Source organism: Thunnus albacares, chromosome 4 (assembly GCF_914725855.1).
Source record: "Thunnus albacares chromosome 4, fThuAlb1.1, whole genome shotgun sequence".
Taxonomy (NCBI): Eukaryota; Metazoa; Chordata; class Actinopteri; order Scombriformes; family Scombridae; genus Thunnus; species Thunnus albacares.
In genome coordinates this window covers 7,958,366-7,976,729 of record NC_058109.1, presented here as the reverse complement: position 1 = coordinate 7,976,729, position 18,364 = coordinate 7,958,366, and the positions used below count along the sequence as shown (strand labels likewise).

Sequence of the window (18,364 nt, the reverse complement as noted above, 5' to 3'; positions counted from 1 at the left end):
GAATTATAAAAATGAATGTAAGAGATATTTTATTATTTTGCTTGACGAAAAACAGACCAAAGCATCACAGCTGTAACACCTATTCCCTAATATTTATTTAAAATTTTCTTTTCACCCCTAACATGCGACACAATGGTATGTCCCAAATACTCTGGTCCCACCTCCTCACCACTTCTGACCAATCAGAGAAAAACAGCGTGGCGACGGAGGGTGCCGCCTCCGCATCCATACAGTAAATTTACATAAAATCCAAAAAAAAAGAGAAAGTAGGATTACACTCGGTGATTTATAGGACGGGTTCACAATACTTAAGGTCTGTCTCAAAACAATAGTCAGGAGCCCAAATGAACATTCAAACATGTTTTTCTTGCCATAATCATTCATCCTGTTCATACTGACCATTAGAAGATCTCTTCATAATGCACTTACAATGTAAGTGATGGAGGATAAAATCCACAGTCCTCCTTGTGTGCAAAAATGTATTTAAAGGTTTATCTGAAGCCAATGTGAAGCTTCAGCCGTCCAAATGAGTCAAATCAAGTAGATATCTTTCAACGTCCCAAAGTCCCTCTTTTTGTTACTATTCTTCCACCGCAGCTCAACAGGAAACACAAAGAGGGAATTTGATGCTAAAAAGACTGTAAATGTGGCAGATATCCACTTGATATGATTAACTCAGACTGCTGAAGCCTCATATAAGCTTCAGATAAACTTTTAAATGCATTTATTTGCTCAATATGTGTGAACATTGTGGATTTTGGCCTTCATCACTTACACTGAAAGCACATTTGAAGGGGATCATTTCATAGCCAGTATGAACAGGAGGAATGATTACAGTGAGGAAAACCTCTTTCAGTTTTAAGACAGTCTTAAAAAATTGTGAACCCGTCCTTTAAATGTTGTTGGAAGAATCAGAATTAAGAGCAGAGTGAACAAGAATGATCCAATAATCTGACTCAAGCATGGAAGTTAGTGCTCAAACTTTATTTTTTTTTAAATAAGGGACCACTGCACAACATGCTGGGCAAAAATAATAATAATAAATACCTAAAATGTTAAAATTGATTTATTAACCATGTGATTGTGAATTAAAACCAATTAGAGTTTGCCTTAAAGAGAGAGGGAAAACCAACCAACTAAACTTATTCAGAAAAATAAGTATTTTGCAGTTCATTACTGTTTTCAGTAACGAGCCCAACACTGAATATCAGTGATTAAAATTCATTAATTATTGTACTGTACATGATACAATATGAACTTAATCACAACACTTCAGTCATATTGTAGTTTCAGACACTTCTCCGGTGTGAGATGATTTATCTGCTCGTCCATGTTCATCTTGTCTTTTCAGTGATCTTTAGTGAACCTGCAGGAACACGTTTCCATGCTCAGACTTGATTCAAGTATAAATAAATCCAAAGTCAGACTGGATCTGCAGAAGCAGCAATTTCTCCAGCGGGTTTGACCAGGTGGTTGGAGGTCAGAGGTCAGGGGTTCCAGCGCAGGTCACAGACCAGGGCGATGTGGTCGGAGGGGTGTGCCACGCTGGGCAGAGCCTCGTATGTGGTGACCTCTTGGTGGCTGGGAAGAGGAATCACCTGCTCCACCTGCACACAAACAGACGCGGGTTAGATTCCAGATGAGCTGCTTAATCATTTCAGTAATAGTCCCAGTAGCTGTAGTAGTATTGTAGTATTAGTAGAGTATCAGTATTAGCAGTAGCAGTATCAGTACCTGCATGTTTTCTGGCTGTATGAATATATAGTCCAGGCAGCCATGAAATCCTCCCACATAGTTGGTGTAGGCCGGCTGGTTGCAGGCGCTCAGCAGTGAGGGGAAAGTAGAGAGCAGCTCCATACTGCAGGACTCTTCTGGACCTGAGCTGCTCCAGTCTGGATGCTGCTGAGGAACCGCAGCCTCACTGACCAGCTGGAACACACCTGAGACGAGAAGAGATGAACAAACAGGATTCAAACTCTGCTAGAATAACGTTTGAGCCACTTCAACGCACAAGAGGCATCAAGATAACACTGATTCTAGTGGTCGAACACGCAACACTGCAGGTGAATAAAGGTGAAGTGCGGGCTTCATCTGAAGTTAATGAAAGATGTAGTGAATATATTGGCTGACACTGGTGCCAGTGTGGTCATGCCTGTAGCTGTGGAGTTACCTGAGTTTGGGGTGGAGTTGAAGTCGCCACAAAAGACCAGAGGGGCTCCAGGTGCGACCTCGCTGATCACATGACTCAGGTGCTGCAGGGCGGTGCCCATCTGGAACAAGCGGACATTCCCCCCTTCAAAGGGAAATGAACTAATTAAGTCTGTTCTTGCGTATATGAAAGGTTACAGATCCTCACTGTGTTCTTATAGATGTGACTCAAGAGGAATGAGTTGTTCTACCTTTAGGGTGCCAGTACAGGTGGGTGTTGGCCACACACACCTTTCTGTCTGGTTTATTCAGGTCCTCGAGCACGGTGACCTGCAGAAAAATGAGACAGGAAAGTGTCCCAACAGAAATTAATGAAACCGACTAAAGTTGAGGATTCACAATACCGGGGCTGCAACTTACAATATTTTCATTATTCTTTAATCTATTATTTTACTGATTAACTGTTTAGTCTCTCAAATGTCAAAAATAGCAAAAAATTTTCAACACAATTTCCCAGAGCCCAGTTAGAGATGACAAAAGTAAGACAAAAAAAACCAAAATGAGACAGTTCTAAGTCCTCGTCCAAACTATTCTCCGTGTGTACAGCAGGTGAACAGCGGTACCTGCAGGGTGGTCGACCTCTGCAGTATCTTGTCCTTCAGAGTGCTGTTAGTAGAAAGCCTCTCCAGCAGCTCAGAGTGGATGGGGTTAGAGGTCAACGCCTCACTCAGCATGATGTCATGACGGCTCAGCAGCTTAAACTTTGACCTAAAAAAGACAACATGATGTCATATTAAAATTACCTGACTTAATCCTGGATTTAAAAACTTTAATAGCATATCAACAAAACTCAATAGTTACAAAATACTTGGGCTGTGAATGAACCATTCATTCTAACTTATTTATCCTACTTCCACATGGACACAGTAACATAAACGACTATTTTTAGAGGTGAAGCACCTCGTGGAGCTAGTTTTGTGGCGTAATTCTGCTCTAAGAAAGAAGACCCGATAAAATCCTGAGGCTGTGGCTGCATCAGACAACAATGAAAAAAACACAGAAGGCATTTTAATCAGATTCCGCTGGTGGTCCAGACCTGCGGTAGAAAGTAGCCAGTCCTTCATGCTGCTTCTCTTTGATCCTGAAAACACCATCCAGACCGAAGGCATCGAGCGCTGGAGTCAGACTGTCCGTGAACACTCCTGAAGAGTCCAGAGAACATGAAGAAAGTCAGAAAACAGACTCACATATCCTTGTATACACATCGGGAGTTATTTGGAGTTCAGTTATGCTTAAGGATCGAACCGCCTGAGCTTCTAAATAGTTTTTAAGGATATGAGACAGAGAGAAGCTGCAAATCGTCACACTGGAGAGGCTGTGACCAGAGAATGTTTGGCATATTTACTTGATAAATTACTTTAAACAGTTGATCGATTATTAAAATTGAATTACCTTTGTCGACCTCCTGCAGACAGATGATGTCAGCGTTATATCCCGCCAGCTCCTTCTTGATAAGGTTCTGTCTGTAGTCCAGCTGCAGGGCGTAGGGGGCACAGTACGGGTAAAGTACCGTCTTGGACAGTTCTGTCTGGGCGTAGACATCGGCGAGTATGTTGTACGACACCACCCTCATAGCCGGCCACTCCGCCTCTCTAACAGTGTACGCGTGCCGGTTGTCGAACGTGCACACACCCGGTCCGGCCTCCACGGCTCCCACAGAGACCAGCTCCTTGGCCGGGCCACTGCGCGTTCCATCTTTGGGTGTGCAGCGCAGTTTGAGCCTGCAGCCGATGTCCTGATTGGAGGGGACGTGGACTCTCTCAGATCCTACCTCCGTCCAATCGCTGGCCTGATCTGGAGCAGCCCCATCAGCGTCAGGACTAGGACAAGAACATCAAGGAAGAGAAAAATTACATTACGTATGAGATTACTTTATTTCGTTCAACCAGTTTATCAGTCTGGATCACAACAACCTTGGTAGTTATAGAGTTCTGCTTTCTAAATTTAAAAATATTTCCACAATAAATGAGTATTTTTCATCCTTTGATGACTTGTAGAAAGTTAATTTTGTTTTTTGCCATCCGGTTTATAAATATTCTTTACACATTCCCACTCTGAACACTTTCTATAGCCAATTATTGTATTACCTTTATTTTTCTCTTTGTCAAACTGACACCTATCCTAAAGTAAACACAACACTGGATTATAGCCTGAACAATACTGGATTTCTGAAGCCAATACTAGTATTTGTATTTGAAAGAAAAAAATCCAGTAATGATATGTGGACTGGTATTCTTTTTTCTTTTTTTTTTTTTACAAAAACACATAAAGAATACAAATATTTTTGATAACAATTTATTTATTTTTCTTTTTTGTATTTTATTGTGCTATGGACAAACCATGAGATATGTCCTCAACAAAGCCTGAATTGAATTGATAAGAAATACATTTGGTTATGAAAGAACTGTGACCAAATATAACTGAGCGAGATATTTTACTGTGTAAACATTAACTTGTCAGTACTCTCTCTGGTGGAGAAACTGTTTAGCAAAACAGTCCAATACAACACCATCAATACAGCCTGCAAAATAACCATAAAACTGTATGAACACTTCTCTACATTGCACATAAAGACTTCAAGCAGGGAGGATTTATTGCATGGATGTTATGCTGGATATCACTACACTGAACAAGCTTTGGATCATATAAACTCTCTATAACACCTACCACTTCAGTTCAATTACCTTGTGTTTGGGACATTTTCTTTGTACCAGGTGAACTCGCAGTCTTGGAGTTTACCAAACTCAACCTCTAGTTTGGGGCAAACGGGGAACCCGGCCAGCAGGGACACCGGGAGCTCCGCGGTGGTGAAAGTGGGAGCGTTCCTCTGCACCGAGTATTTAACGTCCCCGACCTGCAGCACGGCTCCGTCCTGCCACGCCTCCGAGTTCAGCGCCGTGTCGGGCACCTCGTCCCCGCCGTAGTACAGCTTCACCAGGGTGTGCTCCGGGGCTTCACATGGCTGCTGCCCCTTGTTCTTCTTCGACTTCTTCGCCTTCCCTTGGCCCTTGATGATGCCGTTGGAGATCCGGGCCAAGACCTTCCCCAGAGTCTCGCCCTGGTCCCGCAGCATGTGCTTCTGACTGCCGTCCAGACAGAAGGAGATGGTGAGTTTGGGCTCCCCGGGGAGGCACCTCACCACGGCCAGCTCCATCCTGCCGAGTCGGCGGCAGGCGCTGGTCAATGTCCTCGGTGAGGAAGAGAGCAGGCGGCGGGGTAACAGTACGAGAGCTGCGGAGAGGTGGTTAAACATGAAGTCCCCGGGGACAGGAAGAAGACAACGGTACTAAACTAGACTAAACCAACCGGTAAAGTTAACCATTAACGGCCGTTAACGGCAGGGAGAGCGGTCTCCTTCCTGATGTCACCAGGTGCAAACCGGAAGAGAAAAGCGAGAAAAAATGGCGGTCTGATTCCAAACTATCTGACCAACACGCCTCGGAAACTAATAACGCTGCTACAAACAACGTGTGTCCCTTTAAATCCACAAAAGTTGGTGCACTAGCTGGCATTACTTCTCTAATGTCAGTATGAGCCTCTTCTTCTTCCACAAATATGGCTGCTTGAACGCTTTTCACTGCCACCCGCCGGACATAATTAAAATTACACCAGTCACTATGATTATTTACAGGATGGTTGAATCTGTGGAGGCCCAAAGCGTTTAATATTACAGGGCTGAACTATGGAGACACAAAGTGTTCAATATTACATGATTGATGTATGGAGACATTAAGTGTTCAGTATTACATGACTGATTCTATGGGGAGACTCAAAGTGTTCGGTATTACATGATTGATGCTATGGAGACCCAAAGTGTTCAATTTTACATAATGATTACTTTCTATGGAGACCCAAAGTGTCTAGTATTAAATGACTGATGCTATTAGGAGACTCAAAGTGTTCAAAATTACATAAAGATTTCTTTCTATGGAGACCCAAAGTGTTCAATATTAAATAACGATTACTTGTATGGAAGCCCAAAGTGTACAATATTATGCTGTTGATGCAGTGGTGACTCAAAGTGTTCAATATTACATGATTTATTCTATGGAGAACCAAAGTGTTCAATATTGCATGATGATTACTTTTCACGGAGACCCAAAGTGTTCAATATTACATAATGATTACTTTCTGTTGAGGCCCAAAGTGTTCAATAATACATGATTTATTCTATGGAGACTCAAAGTGTTCAGTATTATATAATATTTAATTACTATTGAGACTTTATGTGTTCTATATTACATAATGATTCATTTTATGGAGACTCAAACTGTTCCATATAACACAATGGTTTTATGTGGAGACCAAAAGTGTTCTATCTTATGCTAAATGATATATATATATATATATATCAAGGAGACTGTCCTCCCAAGAAAAACAATACAACAGGTCATAATGTCAGTCGCCCAAAAACAACATATAGTTACATTCCAGTGACAGACGCAATCTAGTGGCCATAGTAATTATGACCTGGAGCAGTGGCACAGTTCAGATGATGTATATAATGTATAAGATTTTTCATCATTTGGAGGAGGAGGGGTGGATGAATGATACAACCTAACAGTGGACTTTGCAACAGGAGACAAATGTTCATTTCCCGTTTCCAACTGCAAGTTGGAGAAGTTTTTAAAAAAAAAACGTTCTTGTAGCCATGACGACGAAGGTCGCCTAATTTAGTAGGCACTTTAATCCACACTAAGTTTCTCTAACTTTAACAAAGTGATCATTTTAAACCAAACCATGATCTTTCCCTAAACCTAACCAGACCTTAACCATATTGTTGTCACACCATAAAACAGAGTCATTTTTTAACAGTGATTTGTAACGGTTTTTGAAAGCACAGTTCTCCTGCCAATTACTGCCGATAGGGGCACCAAATTAGAAAACACTCCTATGTGTCGTTCTGGAGTCACATGATTAAACAACATATTTGGTCATTTAATTTGGAGGACTTTTTGCTAAGCTTCAGGAGGGCAGGCAGACGCCAGAGAAGTGGAGAGAGAGGAGAGATCTGGGCTCATTAAGGTGGCGTACTGCAGATGAATGCAATTAGCAACTTTTCGATAAGACCATGATGGACACTTAATTAATGAATAACCCTGATCCCTGAAGTATATTGGTTTAGTTTTGTCTGTGACTATTTGTTAACCTAAATGAATGCCGAGCACAGTGCACTGTTGTTGTAGTAAACTGGTCCTGGATCAGGGACACTTCAGTGAATGTTGGCAGGAGTGATATTTATATATGTCCGCCATTAACCCATAAAATAAAAACTGCCTACAGTATATCAAAGTTCAGGCTGGATAGAGAAGCCAGAGGACGGCCTTCTAGCAAGAGTGGCTAACAGCTACCATTGCCATCAGACGCTGTGTTAATTCACGTTGGTGATCCAGTCTATGTATGTCATCATTATGTCTATGTCTAAGTCAGGCCAGTTCTCCACTCAGTGAAACAGAAACACATACAGACAAAGAAAATAAATTAATTATACTATTATACACTACTATAATTAGATTAAACAATACAACTATAGAGGGACACAGATCAAAACAAAAGATAGACTTTTTAACGTCTGTTTTATTAAATTTCTTATAAACACGAGAAACTCACTAATAGGCAAATTACAAAGCACTAGAAATGTATTTTTAAAAAAATCAAATCCTGAGCTTAAAATATATCACACCAGCGTCAAATCATCTGCGTCTCTCTGAAGTTGATGAAGAATCTGATATATTCTGTTGCTGTTTAGTGCTGTCTGTCTGAATGCAGTACCCCCTCCTGTTTCAGCCCCTTGATTTCATTATTGACAACTGCCTGAATGCAGTCCCCCCCTTTTCCCTTACCTTTGGATCCTTAAAATGCCCTTACCCCCCTAATTTATTAAGTCTGGGAGCCCCTTCCTGCCCCCCTGCTAAGTTGACCCTTGATCTCGTCTGTGACACACTGTAAGCTCTGAATGCTTCCTACCATCATTCCTTTTGATCTGATCACAGTGCCTTTACATTTTTAATCACAACTGTATTTGCATACGGTCTGATAACCCTCCCCCCCTTGGCTCACAGTATAACTGTCCCTCTGCTCTGAGTCAGTCTACTGTCCTAGACAGTAGACTGCTCTGTGTCACTAAGCTCACTGTATTCTGGGATACTAATAAACCACCACCACTACAGCAAGCTTTGAACAAGGACTTGAGTGAATTTCTTCAACAAAATGTATGTGTTGACAGTCTCTAATTATCTTCCTGGTTACACTACAAAATGTTTTTCTCAGTGATGTTTTCCACACAGTGTTCAGGGTGTTCAGGGTTTTCGGGATAGTAGATGTCGGCCTTGTGTTCGTTGTCATGCTCAATGTGTTTCAGGTGGATGACCATGTGCAGGGCGTAGGCCAGGACCAGTAGCAGGATGAGGGAAGTGACGAGGCCCATCAGGATGGCTGGCGTCAGGAAGGTGGCACAGTCACTCGCGGGAGAAAACTTACCGGAGGTGACGTTGAATGCCTGAATCTGTGAAGGGGTTCAACATTTAGAAAATAATCAAGAAGATAAAAGATGACAGTTTAAAGTTCAATTTTACTGTGAGGCCAAAGCTTATGAAGGTACATGGGGGCCAAATGTTTTGTCAATTTGAAAGACAAAACTGAAAAGCTTAAGTTTTAAACTAAAAGCTGAAGTATATTTTTTCAATTACAAAAGTTTTTTATTCCAACTCTTGACCTTGGAAATACTTCTGTAGGTAGTAAACTAATTAGCCTTGCAGGCTAACGTTTGCAGTTCATGTTAGAGCAGTCAAATGCACTGTTTAAGACATTCATGACATTTTTACTGTTTTTGGTTTTGGAAAGGATGGTAAAACCCCCCAAACTCTTGGCAAAACCTGACAGGCCTATTATGCCTAGTGACGGTTGCTAAGCTATGATTAGACAGTCACTATTCAGGGGAAGTGTTAGTGAATAGTCCATTTAAATACTGATTATGATAGTTTCTCCAGATGTAATTTATTGAGCCACTATTAGATATCAGTAAGACCGTGAGTGAGGTTTGTAAACAGACAGGTACCTGGAAATCGGTGAAGGTGACGGTCCAGCGGTGGGCGTTGTCAGTGCTGGGCAGCAGCAGGGCGCTATACCGCTGCAGGCTGCTGACATGGAGGCAGTGGTAGGAGGAGGAGGCTGGAGCATACACCTCACTGGCATTGAACACAGCTTCCTCAGAGGTGTTGTAGATCAGAGATATGCTGTCCACCGAGAACCACCACTGACCTGAAGACTCGTAGAAAGTGTTGGACAGCTGCAATCTGGACACCAAAGGGACGAGAGGAGAGGAAGAAATTATTAAGCTATATTGAGAAATTTGTTTCTGTTCATCTCCTGCAGTCCTGTTCTGTTCTGTGTTGTTGTAAATTGTTCACTGGGTTTTATTGTCCAGCAAAAAAGATTAACCTGGCTAAACTTGTGTAGGACTGCAACATGACGTCATCTGGGAAGGCCAATTAAATATGTACAAGCGCACATTCCTGGTAGATTACTTTGTAACATGAACACTATTTCTACTGTTTACCTTGCAATCACCACAACAAAAGATAAAATAATTGCAGCTGTCATAAGTTTCCAGAGTTGTAAAATCATGTCTCAAAGTATAAATCACTGTGCTGTTTTTTGGCACCTGAGAAGGCTTCAAAATCATAGATCTGTTACTCAAACCGGCCCTCCTGGATCGTATTATATTGCCTTACTTGTATCTAAAACAACATACTCCCACCAACGCAGCCCCTTGTGTTGTTTTAATGGCTGTTTTCAGTCTGAAAACTTAATATTCATGCCCCACTAAGGATCTAAGAATAGCAAAGTTTTCCCCTCTCCATTTTTCATCTATCCAACCATTGTGTTTGCTGGTATGTAGTGAGCCTTCTAGCCTCCTGGTGGTGTTTGCATGGCTCTGGAGTTTTAGTCTTGATGTGAATATGAAAGACTCCCTCCAAACATATTTTAAAACATATAAAAATATTCTTCTTTGACAAATAATTTGCATTTGTAAAGGTTTTTCCTCAAAAAAAGTTAAATTTCGTAGCTTCTCCTTAAACTGCTGAAGAACAAGATGTCTCCCACTCCACTGAAAAGTCCAGTCTTTGTAACTACTTTATGTAACTACATCACACTTGTGTAAGTTGAAACTTCCAACTGAAGGAACAAGAAGAAAAACAGTGTGGCTGCTCCTTTAACATTATAAAGTTATTAGAGCATGATTGGCAGACAGATGGTATGACTTACCTGATGAACAGGTCTCTTATATCCTCCACATCACCAAACCTCATGACCAGCCTGGTGAGGACAGACAGACAAATAGACAGATAGATGGTCCATTATAGTCAACGTTACCTCTTGGACTTGACATAAGGAACTTCCTCAGACATATCTCTTTGACCTTTCTTTTATTGGACTTATTATAACTAAATCGGACTATAATCTTATACTGTTAGACTGATATTTATCTTAACAAATTGCCTTTTCACTACCTATGCCTCCTTTTGCATGGTCAGCTGTCAGGTAGACAGGTAGACAGATGTGTCACAGGTGTACATACGTAGCCTTGTCCTTGCTGCAGACAGACTGGCTGGTGTCGACGGGTTTCTGAGGAGAGAAGGCTTCCTCCGTCAGGTCCAGCTGCTTCTGCCTCTCATAGCGGAGATACAGTCTCCTGGCCTGGAACATGAGGCACGGCTCCCCATTGGACAACACCTGGTGGGTGGAGATATTAGTGTTATGGCTCTCCTCTGGGCAACACCTGGGACCCCAAAAATAAAATGAATCTAATAGAAATTTTTCAAAGTCACAAATTTAAACAAATCATTGCATTGTACATGCTATATTTACTTCATTTTGCATCAGTAAAGGCCATACACAATGCACCTGTTATTGGGCTGTATATCTATTCTATGTATATCTATAAGTGTTATATCTTTTTTCTTTAGTCATTTGATTTATTGTCAACATGGAGCTTTAACTAACACCTTTATATTACTGTTACTGTTAAAATGATCCACATGAATTTTTGATGTGAGAGATGTTTTTTATTTTCTTTTACTAATTAACTTACTATGGAAGCGTATTGCTGCCACCATGGCAAACATACGATTTTCTCACTTTCTCATAACCATGTAAAAACTTTCTCATTTTAACATGATCCTTTTCACATAATGACAAGATATTTTTCATGTTATTGTGATATTTCACAAAACGAACATATGTATGTATTAAAATGACACATTGACTTATTAAAAAAAGAAAAAATGTATCAGGAAATATGGCTATGGGTTGATTTCCTATTATTCTGTGTGCCTGCTGTATGTGTAAATGTGGATTTTGGTGTCAAATTCAATCATTTTAGCTGGGCTACAACTCATTGCAAGCCCTACTCGGTATTAACAAGAAAAGTTCTCACAGAAAAAAACCTTTTGTTTTGGTGGCAACAATACGCTAGCAAACTTTACTGTGTTAAAGCTGATTAGTCAACTGTAAACTATACCACCTTGAGGGGAGGAAAGGGAACTGCAGATCCTGGCATCTGAAGTAATTTCCTTCGTGATACATCTGGAGACTGGAGAGGAGGCAAGAGACAGGCACACAATTAGCTTTTTTTTATCACGTGAAACACTATTTCACCTTGTGTTGACAATTTTTGTCAAATTGCTAATGACAAACTCCTGACTGATGCCATGACTAATGCCATGACTCATGACTCCTGACTGACTCATGCAGGACTTTTGTGATGCCGTGTTTTTACATGTTGGCATCGCTTCTTTTGCTCCCACCACTCTTTATTTAAAGTAAAATATCAGTAAAGTAACTTCTACCGGAGTAGTACACTGATGTACTCTTTCCTCTACTGAGTTTACCTGCAGCAGTTGTCTGAACGGTTTGTCAGGATGAACCAAACTCTCCTCCATCCTCATCCCTCCATCACTCCCTGCCATCCCTTCATCTGGAGAGACAGACAATAACAAGATGAATTGTCTCTCAAAACCTTTTTATCATAAGGCCAAAAATAAACCTTTGTCCAACAAAACCAAACACTTTTAATAGCTCCTGAAAAGTTGATACCAGTTAATAATTTGCTTCCTACACAGTCCAGTGGTGGAGTTTATGGGAAGACTTTCAAGTCAAGAAAGTCAGTGGTGATAGACAGATAGACAGATAAACAGATGGACTTACCATGAACTGGAGAGACAGCAGGACTGTAAACAGAAGTGACAGAAACAATCAATAAATAACTGAAAAATTGTCATTTCTTCACATATTTGTTTTTCTTCAATCTTATATCATGTTGTCTTTCCCTTCTAGATAACTACAACCAATGTGTTTGTTTATCTTCTACTTCTTTTCCAGTAGTTCTTCTTTTCTTGTCTTTTTTCAACAATTAGTTTCTATTTCAGTCTTTATTTGTGAGCACCATATATTTATTTCAGTTGTTAAAAATACCCCAGGTACAAAATATATTCAATACAATACAAGAACAACACAAACAAACTAATTACCATAAAGGTGATTCAACACAACACACACAAAGTTCTGCCAGTCTAACTAGCTAAATCCAGAAATGTTTAAGATCAGATAGAATTCAATCAAAAATAAGCTTCTTTTTAAACTTTTACAAACAGTAAAACAACCAGAAGAAAAAGAAAATTTCACTTATAACATTAAATTACCTTATGCTTATTAGATAAAACTGAATAGTGTCTCATAAAAGCCAAATTAGTGTTTATTTAGTCGGAGCTAAGAATTTTTAGATAATAGTGATATTATACAAAATAATAGAAAAGGATGAAAATATAATGTAACATAATATCAATATTTTAAATGAACCTGAACCAATATAAATAATGAAGGTTAAAAATAGAGGAGGATGACCAAGAGAGGAACCAGCGAGGTTTCGAGTACCCAGAATGCATCTAGGTTGTCCAGTGACCCAGCCAGTTCACCTTGTGGATTAGTCTTTAAGGTAACAGAGTGATCAGTCTGGCACAGAGATGTACTGGTGCTGAGAGGACCCACTCTGACCCAGATTACATAGAAAAAAGAAATTAGACTCTTGTAGGAGAAAAATAAAGGACAAAGAGTTCAGAATCAGCTTAACACCAAACACAGGCTCTGATTGCTTTTTACAAAAACATGCAGCACATTCAGGTTTTAGATAAAGGATCCTGAGTCTGTTCTGATCAACAGGTCGAGCAAGGCAACATCAAGGATGGAGCTTCAATACAACCTGGAGAACAGTCTGTAGTTAAACCCATGAAGAAGTATTTTTCTACAATTAAACATTATTCATCCCTCTTTGCAGTCAAAAATAATGTCAACATGTTTATAAATTAGTTTTGTATTATTAGAATGAAGAAAAAAGGTCTTTAAAATGCTCCTCTTTGTCTCAGTCAGCTGGAGGGGCGTGTCGGTGTCTGTGTTTGATTGACATTAGGTGGCAGGCTATCAGTGTTACACCATATGAACAGAGACAAAGTAAACAAACTGCACAGCTTCAAGTCACTGGCGGACGGTGTGTCGCTAACACAGATTTAGAAGTTCAGCAACCAAACCAGCATCTAACTGGTCTGAAGTGACATTTGTAGGTATGTTTACAAGCTGTTTAATGTGCTGCAGCTGAGCAGCTAACTACCACCTTTCACTAGTAAATGTTTTTTGGTGTTTTATTGGTGTGTTCATATTTGTAAATTAGATAAGAAGGAGACTTTAGCAGAAAAGCTAATGTGAGTTGTTGTTCAGAGTCTGTGGCTCTTGTGTGTGTTGTGTAGCAGGATGCTATCAGGCTCAGTGTGACCGTCTGCTCTGCCTATGACAGAACGATACATTATCACTTTGGTGTATCGGAATAAGGTGTAAACCTACGTAAGCAGATGGCGGAAAGGTATTTAATTGAAATAATGTAAAACTAGGGGGCACAATCATGAAATCAAAGAATTTAAAATATAAATTTCTTCCTTTTGGTTTCTGATTTTTCTTACAGAGATATGTATATTTGTACAGATATGTATGTCATTTAATTTCAGTTGGACTTTAAATATTCATTCAGAGTTCAATCAAAGTTAAAGCAGAACAGAAGCAAACATTCCTACTTATTAATTAAGAGTTTAACATGTGGTTTGATCAGATTTGATTGACAGTGGCCTGGCAACATACACAAACAAACACACAACTGTCATCAGATTTGGATTAAATGCTTGATCTCCAGGTTCATATTTGATTTTGCTGTCTGTGAACACTCGACCAAAACCGTCACAGCATCCGCTGGGAACGCTACAAAGGTCATCAACAGGAGTCAGTGGACAGCCCAACCCCCCCTCCTCCTGTATACTACCACCTGTTATCCCACCTGTCAACAACTAAACCATCTCCACAACAACTGAGCAACTCCATCTGCAGAGGAAGACCACCAGATGTGGTTGAAAGCTTTGGAAAAACAAAGTTGGACCATGTGTTGAAAGTTTTTTGTCAAATTGGTAAATACTAATCATGGTGCATGGAAGTACATGGCATCATATTTTTTAGAACTGAGTCCGTCAACTACAAACCAGTGAGAAGACAAAAACACAAATACATAAATCTCTCATGTGAAATAACCAAAACATAACAAACATTGGCAGAAAAGACTTGTGTTGGTGAAAAACCCCTCCACTAATAGTAAGAAACTGATTGAGAAAATTGTTTTTTTAGGGACATGCAGAGACCAGCAGGTTTCATGGAGAAAAAGTAAATTTGTGTTTTCATATTGCTTCACATGAAAGCCCAAACTATACTTTATGTGTACTTCTGTTTACCTTCTTAGTGATGTAAAGTGTGTCAGTGCCAACCATCCATGTACAGCTCAAAATGTATGTACTCATTTACATTTTGGAATATATTTAACAAAACATACTGTAGTACTGAACAAAACATTTTTACATACAGTATCTTTAAGGCATGTCAAGTATAACACACTGTTGTTTAATTTGATACGAAAGAATCTGTCTGTCATAAATCAAAACAGTCTACTCTGGTCAGTTAGGGAGGAGCGTGTAACCTGATTCTGTGCGAAATAATCAACCAAAGTTGTCTGGCCATGAACACTCTAATCTAAATGAGTCTGGTGCACGCTCCGCCTCTGTCTGGGGACTTAGTGCATCTCAGGATGAAAACCTCTCCGTAGATGCACAATAAAACACTTTTTTCTCTCGACATACTAAATGTATTAGAGCAAGTCCTCCCAAAAGCCCAAACAAAGGTTTAGCTCCTCTGGGTCAAAGCATAGGACTGTAGATTGTGGGATTGCACTGATTATACAATCATAAAAACATGAGTGCACACACACACACACACACACACACACACACACACACACACATACACTCTCATGAAGGACGGGGTGGCTCTCAGCCAAGAGATTTTGCAGCGTCTCCCTCCCTAACATCAACAGCTGCACACTGCAAAAAATGTCAAACTACAAGCAGTTTATATTATCACATCCAACAGACACAGAGCAACATTTCATGACCACAGCTTTTTTTTAGATCCAATACCAACGTTTTTATAATTCTCGCTTTCAATGACATCGGCACACGGCAACTATAGTATGGTTTAAGTGAGGGGAAGATCATGGTTATGACAAATAAAGGCATGTTTAGGGTCAGGTAACTATAACACTAAGGTTAGGGAAAGGTTGTGATATTGGTTAATAAAAATGGGAACGTTATCTTCAGGTCTGCAACAGCACGCAAACTCCTAAATGACAGTCTGACATGTAGGGCTGCAACTAACAATTATTCATCGATTTATTGTTATTTCTATAAAATGTCAGATAATACTAAACAATGCCCATTATCATTTCTCAGAGTCAAAGGTGACATCTTCATAAATCTTTTTTTGTTTGACCAACAGTCTTCAGCCCAAATATATCATGTTTGCTATCATGTATGACAAAGAAAGCATTAAGTCATCACATATAAGATGATAAAACCATTTTTTGTTATAAATTAATTAAAAACATTATTTGATTATCAAAATAACTGAATTAGTTCATTTTTTGATTGACTAATTTTTGCAGCACTACCTACCCATCCACCACCACAACCTCCACACCCTTATTTTCCCTCCTCTCTACATAAAGGACACACAACTTCCTGCATCAGCACTGATTACTGGCAGTGGACGTAAATCCTGAGGTGCAGAATCGTCAGTTGAGGACATAACTGGAGATGCTGGGATACTGATTTGTGTCCATCTGATTAAATCCTAAATTCAGTATAGTTTTAGCTCTTTGGTGGTGACAAGATCACAAAGAATTCCCACCAACTCTGCAGCTCTGAAGAGCTTTTTAGCCACTTTTAGCTCCTATTTTTGGTTTTATGGCACATTTACTAATTTGGTTCCCTCTCAGTGTTTCCAGCAGCAGACACTTGTTTTTAACAAACAAGCTCTGGTAAACCCACTGTGCACTACCTGCCCAGCAGAAAACAGCAGACTGGTGAAGAAGTGGAACATCTAGCAGGTAAAGAGCCAGCTATTGTCAGCTGGAGACCAAACCAGAGCTAAAAGGAGACTCAATCTTTGACTTAAATTCATTAGGTGAACACCATCAAGACTCCAACGGGATGATCATGTTGCTCTGTGTCTGCTGAGTGTGTTAAATGTGTAAAAAAATACTATTAATTATAACTCCTTTATACAATGATAATATGTCAGAGATTTTCAGCTTGTTCCACTGTCCCCAAATGACCAAATAAGCTTTAAAGAAACACAATCACACATGACTTGATGGGTCCGACAGCAGAAAACACATCAGTAATCTTTGAACTGGTTGTCAAAGATTAGAGTCAGCAGAGGTCAAAAACAACAACATCAATCATCAAGGTAGAACTACATCTGTGTCACTGTTTCTCAGTCCCTTCACCTACCTGTCAGCCGGTTGTAGGTCGTGGCTGGAAGACGACTGCAGATGGAGGAGGAGGAGGAGGAGGAGAGAGAGGAGGAGGATGCAGCAGTGTTTCCACAGTGAAGCCATCGTTGTGGTGACCGGAGCGTGATGCCAGCACACTCTCTCCCCCTGTCCTCTCTCTCTCTCTCTCTCTTAATCTACTTTAATCAGCCCACCGTCTGTAAGCCCCCCTGACAGACTGATGAATCAGCCAATCAGGAGAGGACACAGACAGACACAGTTGAGAGAGTCCTGCCTGCTGGTGAAAGGCATTGCTGTTCTCTCTCTCTCTCTCTCTCTCTCTCTCTCTCTCTCTCTCTCTCTCTCTCTCTCTTATTTTCAGAGCAGCTCAGTCAAAATAAATTTAATTTCAGTAGATTAAAGGGTGGCGATTATACTGACAAAGCAAAGCACTTAAGATGCATTTGGTACATTATGTACAGAATAGTAAAATTGTTGAACAATATGCATATACTGTAAGACATGTAAAGGTTTTTCAGCAAGTCTGGAGGAAAATCTGGGATGTCTGAAAACCCTTTCAATATTTCGCACCTATAGCCTACAGAGGGAGTAATGTCACTGCTGACAACAGCGCTGACTTGGAATGTAATGATATGAAGGAAGAGGAGGAGTGTTCCCTGTTCTCTTACACGTATTGTGGTTTTGAATCTTTTCCTGGTTGTCATCATATTCTGACAATATGGCGTTTGCATGGAACATGAGGAACCTGTTTATTCATATCTCTAATTACAAACAAGATGAAGAACAAAACATTACATTGCAAACAAAGAACTTTGTCTTCTGCATCAGGCTTTACAAATAAAATCAGCCACACAAAAGGTTCTCTTCCTGAAACAGTTTTTTATTATCACTCATCCAGAAAAAAATCATCAGAAATAAAGGATATTTTACTGAATAGTGTATCCCTTAAATCATCTTATAATGAGCAATAAAACATAAACTGGACTTCGTCTTGAGTCAAGTCTTTTCTCTTCAGTAGTAAACCTGCCTGTTTCTATATAATGCTGATGTACTTGAACGATTATCTCTGATTATATGATTCTAACAGTTTCCAGGTTTCTGATCATCTGCATCCAGTTGTTTCAGCCACTAATTTTTCTACCAAGAAACCTGGATCAGGTGTTTACATGCCACAGTATCCTGTAGTACTCCAGGTAACATATCCAGTTTTCTCAAAAC

At 40.0% G+C, this 18,364-nt stretch overlaps 2 protein-coding genes and 1 long non-coding RNA gene across 5 annotated transcripts; 1 reads left to right on the top strand and 2 right to left on the bottom strand.

Moving 5' to 3' along the window:
• Nucleotides 1-963: 963 nt before the first annotated feature.
• pde12 (phosphodiesterase 12) lies at nucleotides 964-7,661 on the bottom strand. Its single transcript, XM_044348856.1, has 8 exons — nucleotides 4,893-7,661; nucleotides 3,601-4,028; nucleotides 3,245-3,350; nucleotides 2,772-2,916; nucleotides 2,400-2,478; nucleotides 2,171-2,293; nucleotides 1,735-1,940; nucleotides 964-1,607 (listed from the first exon to the last, which is right to left on the bottom strand). Exons 1-8 carry the CDS (start codon nucleotides 5,459-5,461, stop codon nucleotides 1,488-1,490), a joined length of 1,776 nt encoding a protein of 591 aa, XP_044204791.1. The 5' UTR covers nucleotides 5,462-7,661; the 3' UTR covers nucleotides 964-1,487.
• On the top strand, nucleotides 5,230-10,898 carry LOC122980642. 3 transcript variants are annotated; one of them, XR_006403063.1, is made up of 3 exons: nucleotides 5,230-5,315; nucleotides 8,570-8,693; nucleotides 10,815-10,898. It is a non-coding gene; the product is annotated as an uncharacterized LOC122980642 (long non-coding RNA). The 3 variants fall into 3 exon arrangements; XR_006403062.1 differs by having other exon boundaries at nucleotides 10,811-10,893; XR_006403064.1 differs by lacking the exon at nucleotides 10,815-10,898 and adding an exon at nucleotides 9,258-9,329.
• atp6ap1la (ATPase H+ transporting accessory protein 1 like a) lies at nucleotides 7,766-17,284 on the bottom strand. Its single transcript, XM_044348860.1, has 8 exons — nucleotides 17,145-17,284; nucleotides 12,418-12,440; nucleotides 12,102-12,187; nucleotides 11,735-11,803; nucleotides 10,790-10,944; nucleotides 10,477-10,527; nucleotides 9,266-9,503; nucleotides 7,766-8,713 (listed from the first exon to the last, which is right to left on the bottom strand). Exons 1-8 carry the CDS (start codon nucleotides 17,249-17,251, stop codon nucleotides 8,459-8,461), a joined length of 984 nt encoding a protein of 327 aa, XP_044204795.1. The 5' UTR covers nucleotides 17,252-17,284; the 3' UTR covers nucleotides 7,766-8,458.
• Between the last annotated feature and the right edge of the window lie 1,080 nt (nucleotides 17,285-18,364).